General features: G+C 36.7%; 1 protein-coding gene across 5 annotated transcripts in view; it reads right to left on the minus strand.

The window, feature by feature from the left end:
* Positions 1–13,049, minus strand: part of DCC (DCC netrin 1 receptor) — a 1,086,886-nt gene that overhangs the window by 94,024 nt on the left and 979,813 nt on the right. For 4 of the 5 annotated variants that reach the window (XM_035700550.2, XM_025422244.3, XM_035700551.2 and 1 more), the window contains 2 exons: positions 10,808–11,002; positions 5,584–5,616 (listed from right to left, as the gene is read on the minus strand). In XM_035700550.2, the coding sequence (XP_035556443.1) occupies positions 5,584–5,616; positions 10,808–11,002 (228 nt within the window). The remainder of the gene's footprint in view (positions 1–5,583; positions 5,617–10,807; positions 11,003–13,049) is intronic. The other variant, XM_035700549.2, reaches the window with a different exon arrangement.

Genomic DNA, 13,049 nt, shown 5'->3' on the forward strand with positions numbered 1-13,049 from the left:
TTTAGGCAGCTACTTGACTGCTTGCTGGGAACACGAGAAGCACCTCAACACTTTATCAAAAGCGCCGTACTCATTTTTCACCCCTACTTTTACACCATAATCATAATTTATAGAATTGCAAAATTTTGGACCTGAGAAAAGCATTGGCGAGAACAGCTCTCTCTCAAAGGGGTGTAGCTGCAATTGAATAATAAAGTAGTTGAAACTACACACAATAATAGGGTAAAAAGAGGTTTTAATTTTCAATTAAACAGCTCCCATCAAAAGGTGCTAAAGGCTTCAATTTTTCAAACAGCACCCCGGCCACTGTAATCCAAACTCTGCAAAGTCTGGATTACATTAACTAAATTCCAAGCTTGACTAGACTGCCTTGAAAACCCTATTTCCTTGAAATTGGAAGTAATTAATGCTCTGTTTATTCATGAGATTAAACCTGCTGAGGTGTAGAATGGCAGGTGTAGTGTTAAGTACTTTGCCTGAATACCCTACTGAGGAAAGACAAAGAACTTTAAAGTAGGTGAAGTATGGTGATGCCATCTAGGTTTTTCTTTCTCCATAACAAAGTAGTGACCAATTAGCTCACCGTTCCAAGCAGTTATATAGTGGTTAAGGGCAGAGACTCTCAAATTAGTTCACCTGGGTCTGTATCTTGGCTTAATCTCTTATATCCTGTGAATGTTTGGGCACGTTTGAGCATCTTTGTGTCTCATTTTCTACATCAGGAAGGGTGTGATGAAGATGCAATAGCACACGTACAGTGCACAGAATGACTGACGCATCCCAGGAATGCTAAACACGTGAATGCTGCACTATGTGAAGATGCTGTGCCTGGGCTTTTTTTCAAATCCTAACACCCGTCTTAAGGTTTGATCATCTGAAATCTTGAAAAAAAAAAAAAAAAAACAAAGGTATTTTGGGCTTAGGTCCTCATTTTACAGGTGAGGATGCTGAGAGATGTCAATCACATGCCCAAAGTCCCACAGAAGGTCACAGTGGCAAGGAAGCATAGAATCTGGGGTATTGGATCCCGTGCCACCACTCTTGGAGCCTTATCCAAGAGCATTATCAGCCCTTACCATGACTTAGAAGTGACTAATTCTCCCTCCCTCGTGGGAGGGCAGTTCTCAGCAGGCCACCTGCATCTAGAGCTAGAAACCGGACCATGAAATTCCACCTCCTTTGTAGCCCTGGTGGTTGGTTTATTATTATTATTATTATTATTATTATTATTATTATTATTTATTTCTCTATTTAAAAGATGTATTTATTCATGAGAATAATAGAGAGAGTGAGGCAGAGACACAGGCAGAGGGAGAAGCAGGCTCCACGCAGGGAGCCCGACGTGGGACTGGATCCTGGGACTCCAGGATCATGCCCTGGGCTGAAGGCAGGCGCTAACCTGCTGAGCCACCCAAGAATCCCCTCCTTGATGTTTCAGATCACCCCTCTGCCAGCTATGGAGAGTGAAAGACTCTTGAGAGTGCTTGACGCAAGCATTTCCTTCCTGATTCATCTCAGCGATGACACTGACCATCTCATAAAGGTTCCTGCCCTCCTTACGGTACCATGACATGGCCCCAGCACCTACTCCGATGCCCCAGTGGGCAGACATAGAAACACATAGGACCTTGTGTGTGGTCATTTGTGCTCATGCGAAGGATTACTACTTTTTACACGTGGACACCTCAAAATGGAGAACAACATTTGGGGGTTAAACAGAAGGATGTAAAACAATCCTTTAAGATTAGAAGGTTGATCTGATCATCGCTTCTGAAAATTGGTCACATCCTATAGTCCCAGCTATCCTCCACTGCAGCCCCAAACAGGGGTTTTTATCAATGCTTCCGTGAGAAACTCTAAAAGGCTTGATGGGAAGAGACTTGAGAGAGCCAGCTCTCCCTCTGCCATGTGAGGAGGACGCAGCAAGAAGACACCTGTCTGCAAGCCAGGCGAAACACCCTCAGCAGAAGCCAACTCTGCTGGACCTTGGTCTGGGCCTTCCAGCCTCTAGAACCGTGACGAATCGATTTCTGTTGTTTAATCCACCCAATCTGTGGCATTTGGTATCAGCAGCCCGAGCTGACTAAGACACTGGAAGTAGCACCGTCCCTCTGTTTCCCGACAGAAATCACTATCAGGATCACAGACTTAGTGCTCTGACTTCCCGCTAACAAGATGACCCCGGAGTGAAAGCTGCTCTTTGGGCTATTCCCAGAGCTGAGGGAGGGAAAGCTGATACTGGGAAGATCACCATACACAGATTTCAGATACAGCAACCTTATAAATATTTGTTGAACATGAGCGTGTGGTTGTGTATGCATGCGTAGACATGCCCACACACATGTACATACACATATAGAGGATGAACGTACTCTGTGCTTAAGAACTGGGTTCGAATCATGACCTTGCTGCTTACTAGCTGCATGTCTACAGACAAGTCATCGAAACTCTCTAAGCTTCAGCTTCTTTATTGCTGGCATGGGACCAATTATATCTCACAGTTATAGCAGCGAGGATTAAAATGAGAATTCCGTGAACGGTGACAGTGCTAGGGCTTCACAACAGTTCATTTTACCACCACACACGTCTACATGCATGCAAACAAATAGACAGGGTTCTTAACAAAATACGAAAAAGAAAAAAGAAAAAAAAAAAACAAAACGCAGCATTTCTATGCCCTCTGCTCTCACTTCACATAGCCCATACAATCTCCCTGTCCTAGCTGACCTTCCTAAAAATTAAACTCTGTGGTTAATCTCTAAAATCTCATGATTACCTTCAAACTTATTGGCCACATGTGCCTTGAAGAGACTAGAGAAAAAAATTAGGATGTGTCACAAGAGATAAGGGGCTGCAAAAAAAGGGAACTACAGGATAGGCTGAGATTAGAGAGATAAGGAAATGCTAGATCTAATCAATTTATAATTATACAAAGGGAAAAAAAAGAGTTCAATGTAAATTTTCTATCATTTTCAAACTACTACTGCTATGATTCGGAAGAAAACATTTGCCTCAAATCACGGCTGATTATATATTGACTGATTATAACTGACTTTTTGTTTCCACATTTACGTACTTCATAGTTTTTTGTACTTCCAAGAAGAAGTAATTGTGACAAAAGTCTGCAAAGATACTTCTTTAAAATAATCAAAACTTTTCCTACTGTCTTGCATGTAAATTAAATTTGACCTCTTGTTTTTCTATTTAGGATTCATCTTTGCGAGGTTCACTCTGACCCAAGGTGTTGAATTTTCTCTCAACAGAAATTCAGCTCCTGTCATAGACATAACAGTGGGATCACTTCACCATGGGAAGGGGCAAATAGGTCTAACAGTGGGCACAGTAAAACATATTCAAATGATTTGCTTTGTGCTAAGAGCGGAATCATGCAGAACAGCTTTTTCCTCTTGTTTTCATCAATTTTAGAAGGATCTTCTGGGTTATTTTTCTTCTACATGGTCATCAATGCAGAAGACTGATTTTGTTTACAACGAGCTTTGGATGACCAGTAAATTTTATATGCTTTCTTTGTAAGAATTTAAAGATCTTATTTATAACCGCTAAATTATCTACTGTCGGTTCCTCTCTCTTTTACAAGTGATTTGAGTTTGATGTGAAATTTAGAACCTATCAGTTTGAACAACTGTATACCACCTGTGATTGAACAGTCACCAAGAAGTATAATATGTGACAGAAACTTTCAAGTGGTATTGGATGAAGAAAAAGAACAATTGCCCAAATTGTATTAAGAGACTAAACCACTGGTGATAATTCTTGGAAATTCCTTTTTTCCCCCGATAACAGATCTGATTTCACTATTGATATGAAAATCAGAAAAATCCATGGAGACTGTGATCAGAGACACTGGGCAATAATTTATTTTCTTTTCTTTTATAAAAGGACCAATTTACAAAATATATTTTTGGTAACTTAAAATATTAAGCAAAAACAGCTGAAAAATAACAGGAAAATCCATTTATTCAGAAACTTGGTCATATCATCATCCAAGTGGCTAATAATGTAACATTTCATCTGGTTCGCTGACTTTAATTTTTTTGGGGGGGTATATTTTCTCTCTCTTTATATATTTCTCTAAATATAATTTCAAACATTAGGAATATCTGCCTGTGGAAGTTCCAAATTCATTTAAGTTAAGAAGGCTATGGGTGGTTGTTGTAATTCTTTTGTATACGAAATAATAAAGCCACTTCTGCTAGTTAATTATTCCAGCTTTGGATCTGGGCAGCACTAATATTTAATATACCTAAGTGAATATAAGCTAATTGATCAGAATTCATCATTAACAGTTTACAAATATTACCATTTAGTAGATAATTGATCTTCCAAAAATATTTTAAGCGGAAGTAAGCAGGAAGCAATTTTAGGTGATTAATGGAAATGTTAACTTTGGGTAAACATTTCTGTGTATTGTTCATTTTTATTACTTCCATATGTGAAATCCTGGCCGTGTTCTCTGAAGCAGAGGCATGATGTAAGGACCCACAGATAAATCAGAACATAGAATCATTAAATAAAATACTACTCATGTATTCAACTCAGGTAGGCATGAGTAGTGAACCTTCATATCCAAGTGCTTAATATTCGAAAGTTAAGAAAAGTATTCTTGTTGAAAAGAATGTTTTCCTCCAATCTTACAAGATGGTCCCTTCTGAGACATGCGGCCTGCAAGCAGGTTCTGCTGACCGTAGATTGTCCAAAGCAGGAGACAAACTACACAAACTGTAGACTCTGAGCCAACAAATACTGACATTACCAACTACAGCAAGTTGCAAATAGTGCCCAGCTCCCCCTTCTTTAAGGAATATAACATGATGAAGAAATATAGCTCATAAGCTATTCTTTTTCTCCTGTGGAATTCTATTAATTACCTTTAGTGTAAAAATAATTTATCAGTCTGCAAATCATGGTAATAGCAAATTCTTATCTACCCGTGAATTGATGGATAACTCTTATTTATTCACTTTCCTTTGCCTATTTCTCTACATGAATCAGCTTTTAGCAAAGGAATGGAGGGAGAATAAAATACTGAGTCAAACCGGCATTTGATTCATGGAATGAAAGCTTTCTGACTTCAAAATGAACAATAGCAATGCCTTAAAAAAGTTGTCCTAACTTTGTTTTTATTTATTAAAAGAAGCTCACTGTAGATAAAAAGCACACTTGATTTATGGTTTTTCTCTGTAGAGCTACAGAACTTTAATCCACAGCTCATGAAAGGGTGTAAGAGCAGCTTGAAAATTATGCTGAGCTTAATTATACTTAATGTGAATTATTCAGAAGTGCAGACAGAGACTAAAAATTTATTTCATACAAAGAAGCTTGACACTTTAATTGGTCCTTCAGAATCGAGACAAAACAATTTCCTTTCAAGAAAATTTACATCTTCCCCAACAGACCTGCAGCTTCAGCCAAACAGAACTTCATTAACAAGATTAATTATCACGCCAGTGTCTGCTTCATCAGGTGTATGGCCCAGGTGAGAAAAGGAATACAAAATAATGACTGACATTTCTAACAGAATTGATTCAAGGAGAGAAAAGATGACAGATTGAGCCACCATACCTTGGTCATTAGCCATTTTGTCAGGGTGTTCTACTGTGGGGGAGAAAGAAATATTATTAGACATTGACACTTTCTACAAGGAAGCTGACACTTCAAATCGACAGTTTTGTTAGCAAGTTTTCATATCAAGGCCAAAGTCCTGTTGGAATAAAATTGATAAGGAACCAAGGTTGATGTGATTATTTCTATCAAATAGTAGTCAGAGGAGAAAAATTGAAAGTAATTTTTGCTATGCATGTTCTCAAAAATATGTTATTTGTTTCATTCCTCTACACATCAACTCAAAACGATCATCATATAAGTTTAATTAAAAATACAATACATAAAAACTGCATGTGATTACCAAGTGATTACCATCCATATATTTTAAATAAGCTAAAGAAGCTATTTTCTTGTCTTCATTTTTTTTTGCAACAAGGGAACTTAACTAATTCTCACATGGATAGGGTAAAATAATGGAATATCACAAGTATGTTTTAATCTAGTTTGATAGATGTTTAGACCTTGTGAAGAGAATTCTTACCTGTTCACAACTTCAGGTACATTATGAATAATGTTCTTGAAAATGACCTTTTTTTTAATTAAAAAAATATCTGTAGTTTTTTTTTTAAAGCGGCTTCTTTTCTATTAACCAAATGCAACCTCATAGGAGGTAAATCCACAGTATCACTGCTTTTACGGAAATTGCGATATGACATTTTGACCAATGTAGATTTTTATCAGTCTCCATCAATTAGAGTTATTTCCCCTATTCTTGAGTTTCTTTGAGTGTCAAGTCTTCTGGGTTTATGGAACTCAACTGCACTAAAGCTTGACATTTATGTTATCACACTTGCTGTTTGCTTCTTTACATGTCTCAGTTAAACTCACAGAGAAAAATGTGATAGCATTCCCATGGGCAGCAAACTATAAGCACCCTAGTTCTCTCATTATGGGTGGTGGTCTCACAGCAAATCCATCATCACTGTTTGAAAAATAAGGCAAAGGTCTTAGAAGTGGTGGTCCTTCTTTTACTAATTGTTGGTACACATATCATTGCCCAAAATAATATAGAGAATGGAGATACTCAAAAAATGTTGCCGTTAATAAAGGCCCCTTTCAGATCAACAGGGTTTATGAATGTCACCTTATAGAAGGACAAATTCTAAACTTAGTTACAAGTTTCTATCACTTACAATTTCTTTCATTAAAAAATAAGATGTAAACATACTCTATGAAAAAGGATAGATCAAGAAAGGTTATCTTAATAAGTAGTAGACTTTGAACTCTGGATGACTCTTTGGAAAATAGTATTCACACAAGAGTGCTTATTATATTAAGATTCTACTAGCTTTAAATAAACTTTATAAATGTCATTGTAGTGCCTCAAGATTGAACAAACTTTTTTAAAATTCACCAGACCTTCCAACCTAATCTTTCCTAATCTAATCATCAAACTTATTATCATAGTTTTTCTCCCATTTCCTGGTAAAGACTAACAACTCCTGAAGATACACTTTATTTCAGTACTAGGGGATTATTGAAGAAAGGTGCTTTTGACAAGAACTGCATTATGTGGTTTATATATAGGGATAAGGTTTTCACTGAGACCCTAATACAGTTTTTGAGAAAGAAGTTTATGTTGTAGAAAGTGCCATATCAGGTCTCTGGTAAGAATGAGGAGGGATTTATCAGGATCATATGTATCCATGCAACCAGGGTAAAAGTTTGGCAGCCAGAACAGGACATACTTGAGAAACTACCCTAATCAGCATCTCATATTTAGGGTAGATATGTTTGGAATGACACCTAAAAATAGAAGAAAGAAGAGGAAGAAGAAGAAGAAGAAGAAGAAGAAGAAGAAGAAGAAGAAGAAGAAGAAGGAGAAGGAGAAGGAGAAGGAGAAGGAGAAGGAGAAGGAGAAGGAGAAGAAGAGAAGAGAAGAAGAAGAAGAAGAAGAAGAAGAAGAAGAAGAAGAAGAAGAAGAAGAAGAAGAAGAAGAAGAAGAAAGAAGAAGAAGAAGAAGAAGAAGAAGAAGAAGAAGAAGAAGAAGAAGAAGAAGAAGAAGAAGAAGAAAAAGAAGAAGAAGAAGTAGGAGGAGGAGGAGTACAGAAGGAGGAAGAGGAAGGAGGAGAAGAAGAAAAAGAAAACCAGCCTCATCTCATTTTCATTCTTCATTTCTCCCTTCATCATTAATCATACACATATATTATCTACAGTCTAAGAAAATTTTTCTCAAGTGACAAATAAATACATGTTATGGGCAACAATGTCGTCCTCATTCTTACCTTCTGGATTTGTTTACTGTTGGTAATCTGGACTGGATATAACTTGAGAAAATTTGAATAACTCAGGGAAGGTTATCAACTAAAGAGTATTTTCCAACAGGGTTAAAATATATTGTAATAGCTACTTTTTATTAAAGTCAAATAATGGCTTGAAGCAATCATAATTTGTGTCTTGACTTTTTATTTGTTCCTGTCATTTGTCAAGAAAATCAGGTATTTTGTCAAAAACAATGTGAAGAGTAAAACTCTTCTGTATTTTGGTATGGAGCTTTCAGTTCTATATCCTTGGATGGGGAAGATGCGCATTTCAGAATGATGATTAAAGGTACCCAGCGAACAGACCATACTCAAATGCTCTTTCATTGCTGAAGAATGTGTGTTTGTTTGTGTGTGAAGGAGGTGACTCCATCCTGCCACAGAAGTCCACTTTGGTCTGTTTCAGCAAAAGCATCCTTTCTTCCTATTACTTGACAGGCCAACATGGAGAAGCTCAGTGTACAAACAACTCATGTGATAGGCAGAGATCGACATGCCTCTTGTACATCTTCCAAGGGTTTCACACTGTATGGGTATCCTAATGGGGAATATTTGAGGAAGGGAAGTGTGTTTTTGCAGAGTCCTGTGTGGTCAGAGACTCAAGTTCAAGATTCTTTTAATTAACATTCCAAAGAAACAGTCAGATGTACTTCATACATGCATGCACACGAGGGTATTGTAATCTGACCCCTTTTTAAATATAAATGTCCTTTTCATTAACCAGTGATTATGGACCGAGTTTCCTATACCTCTCTTGCTGGTGGCTAAAATCAAAGACAAAACTCTAGTCTCTAGGAGTAAATGCTACTGTCTTTGCAAAGACTGCATATGAAAGAATGAAGCTTGTAGACACCTGCCTGGGGCAGTATTTGCAATGAAACACTTTCTTGTTACCCAGTAGACTACGGAGAGCTTTCTCAGCTTCAGGATAACATGTGAGCCTTTCTTGCCGTCAAAGAAAGTTACATTCTGATGAACAGAGGCCTTATGTTTTGAAGCAGCTTTGGAAACTGGAAATTTTCAATCAGAGAACAGTTGCATCAAGTGATGTCTTTAGCGTAGATTTGGTTCCCTGTGGCTTCAAATCTCTTAAGTCATTTGCCTCAGAATATCTGTCATTGTAACGTGGAGGATGCATGTATGTACAATGTCAGTGGTTGATGAGGGTGGGCAAGATCCACATCTTTAAATAATTGAGAATGCTATCAAGACATCTGAAACTTAGTTTGCCATATTAGCAAGATTTGTTTTAAAATCTAATTGACTATTAATTGAGCATGACATACTGAGGATAGACAATATTAAGCATTCAAATCAGGATATTAGAAGTAATGCTTGTGGACTATTACAACATAACAGATTCCTAAATTTGTTCTCAGTTCTGAATATCATTTCAGAGATGAGTTTAGGGCATCTAAGGTAAATAGTACTAAATGAGATCTGGAGTTCATGAAATAATCTGCAGGATGGTTATCAGGGTGGGCCTGTAAATCCTGTGATAGAACTCATCGCTCATTCTGCTGCTTAATACATGTGGATGCCTTAAGACATCTTAAAAATCCTCCCTGAGATCTCTAGTTGGCACACAGTGTGAGCATGAAATTAATTTGGCACTTGTCTATAGATAAAGATGAAGCATTTGTGAAACACTATCTAGTTACATTTCATGCTCCCACAAAATGAATAACCAGTTTCCTTTCGATCGCTCATTTGGAGTGAAACCTTATTTAGACATAAAGTCCTGGAAACCCAGATAGATGAGTATTAGCTCATTTCCTCCTACTTCCTTTCCCAACTTCTACTCTGTCACTAAGAACTGTCATGAAGAATTAGGCTGAATGCTTGTTTGTGTGTTCTTGGCAAACTTTCAGATTAGCTATTACTAAGTCCAGCTTTGAAAGGCTAGCTCCGTCACCAGAATTCCAAAGTCCACTATTTATTAGGGTACCTTTCCTAGGGGAATTGGATGACTACCCAATTATTCTAAGACTCTTAGTATGTCAAACACCTGGGTGAAAATGTCAACCATCCTCATGTTTCTAATTTTTCAGCTGTTTGCTATCAAATATATAGATAGACATAATGTCACAGATTTAAATTAAGAGCCAAGTCTCCGTCTTTAGAACAACATGCATCGTGCCTAAATATACAACTTTAAATACCAGCTATGAAACATTCTATTTTGTCAATTGCTAAATAACAGAGGCTCTTGAAACCATTTGTCCTCCAGAAAGATAATACTCTTCTAAAATAGTAAGGACTAACATGAAGATTATTTTGATGTAGTCACTTCCCCGGGCCTTAGCATTTTTCTGTATGAACATATGAACTATGCTTGAATTGAATAGCTATTTTTACTCTTGTAAGCATGAGGAGGTTACTTCTAGTAATCAAACTGTAAGATTTTTTTTTCCTTGTTGCTACCCTAGGTCCTTAAAATAAACACATTCATTTTGTTTGAGATTCTCTGTCTTGCCATATCAAATTTTCTTTTTATATATAAGGACAATAGTTCCGCAAAGAAAACATTTAAAGTTGGCAGTGGTATGGCATTCACATAATTCAATGCTTCTTAATTTTTATTTCCTTACATAAATGACTTAAAAAGTTTCATTATATTTTGAATAGAACCAATATACGTGAAATCAATATAAAATTCCAAAAGGATTGTAAATGGAAAAGAAAAAAGTTGTTAAGTATGCCTGCCTGTGTCGAAGGCAGAAAATGTGGTAACACAATAGATCTTCCTTTGACATGCTAGCTTTCAGCATGAAAAAGTACATTTTAATTTATTTTGAATGTCCATTGTAGTCATGTTGCCAACAGAGACGGCAAACAGTTCCTGATGCAGACTCCATAAGTATTTTACAACAATCCCACAGGAAAAGAAAGGCACTACTGTACAAGGAAATGATTCAAACCTTTCAGAGTCCTGAAGAGGATGGGATCAGAGAGAGGTCCCACTCCTTTTGAATTCCGTGCTTGAATTCGAAAGTAGTACATCGTGTCAAGGTTGAGATCCATGATTTGATGAGTAAGTCGATCACCACTGATCGTTTCCATAACCCAGTCATCAATTGGTATGTTCTTATCCAAGGTATAAAACAAGATGTAAGCTGCAGAAATAGATGAAAGCGACTGTGTTCAGTGTACTGACTGCAGGTTATAGCTCTGTTTCCAGACACTCATGATTCCCAAATATAATTTGCAAAGATTATTGTACATTCACAATCTATAAACTACAATATTCAGTTAAGCAAGTAATAGGGTTTTTTTTTGATATTGCAAGGATTAGACAAATCATGGCCTCGGTGTACAGAATCTGAAAATGGAATAGACCACTCAAAATAAAAATATCAGCCATGTTTAAAAATCCAAGGTATCTGCTGCCTATAAACCCTGTGCATGGATTCCTGACTGACAAAAGTACTGAGATAACAAATGTATGTTGTTTTAAGCTGCTGAATTTGTGGTGATACTGCTACACTGCAATAGATACCATAATAAGCTAACGGTGACCTTGGCAATCTGCACCCCAGGTGATTTCTGTGTTCAAGCAAGGTCAGGAATCACTGCTTTAGTTGATATATGGAATTTGTATATTTTTGGTACTCGTTCAGATGATGATGCTGAGCTCTGAATGCCTTATGATGCAGAGAGCTCAGTAAAAGATAAAAGGCCATGGTAAAGAATTCTGAAAAACTTACAAAGATTGTATGATTCCTTCCCTGGTTAATATTAAAATCAGAATACTATAATTCAAAAGGGATTGTGAAATATCACTGGGCAAAAGGAGTTTTTTCTGACTCATTTGTAACTCAGCCCCCATGATAAATATCAATAAAATTTTCTAATATATTTTGAGTCAGAGTAGTCTCCATTCTTGTTCCCAAGGAACCACATCTACTGAAAAGAAGACCCTGGGACTGGTTATATATATATATATTTTTTTGACTTTTATTATGTGCATGCCTTATCTCTTCAAAAGGACAAAAGGATTTCTTTAGTTCAGGAGCCATATCTTATATTACCTTGTATTCTTCAGAGAAACCAATAAAATTGTGTTCACATAATAGGTATTGAAACTCACTTATTGAATTAAATCCTCTAGCCAGTAAGCATATATACTCTACATTCATGACATTTAATACAATTGTAGTGTTATCATGGGCTGTTGTAAGTGCCCAATGACACTGAAAGTTTGGAGAATTGAGTTCTCATCCCAGGTCAGCTACATATCTTCCTGATTTTGTTTGTTTGTCAAACAGGAATTAAATATTTGCCTTCTTTGTGTCTTATTTTTTTTTATTTGTGAAAAATGTTCAATTAAGCATTTAAAAATGACAGTTCTGGCATCAAATAAGTATGAATGAAAGTGCAAGCATTAGGTTCCACAATTCCAAACTGTATTTGAAGTGATTTCCTGATATTTATGGGAGGCATCTTGTGTGTGTGCGTGTGTAAATTTGAGAACTGAGATGCAGAATAGAAAAATACCACTACATCATTTAAAACTTTAAAAATAGGTCCTAGAGAAAGCATACAATTTCATCTGGATATATGAGGTTGGTGTGTTTGGTGAATACTACTGTTATTGATGTCTTATGGTATAGATTTCCAGAACCACACAGGTTAGAACTAACTGACTGGTTTCTCAGAACCTTTGTGTACCTATATGTTAATTTCTCTGCATCCAAATTTTTGTCTTACTTTTTTAGACTTCATTTTTGTCTCTTACTCACCATAACTAGCCAAATAATAACTATATCCTGTCTTAGGTGATAAGACCTGGGATTATCTCCTCAAGTGGACACTCCCACATTAGAATTACATTTGTCTAAATACGTATAAAATGTAACATCATATATATGTCATTTTGACTACTTCTATAAGGAGGTAGTTGTAATTCTAAAAGGCAAGGGTCAGAAAGTGTTCGGTTCCACCTGTCTCCTCTTTTTCCATACTTCTCACAGATCACTGATTCCCTTCCACGGTTCAGCTGCTAAGTACCAGGAAGACCAAGATGATGCCTACCAGCAAGGATCTCAGCCCAGTGAGAACTCCTTTTTCAAACATTGATTCTGATGATCATGTCTATAGATAAATACATAACAAAGGACCCATTTCTTCTTTCTTTGTGGAAAAAAAATATTAAAAAATAAT

This window comes from Canis lupus, chromosome 1, assembly GCF_003254725.2.
Source record: "Canis lupus dingo isolate Sandy chromosome 1, ASM325472v2, whole genome shotgun sequence".
In the NCBI taxonomy this organism is placed as follows: domain Eukaryota; kingdom Metazoa; phylum Chordata; class Mammalia; order Carnivora; family Canidae; genus Canis; species Canis lupus.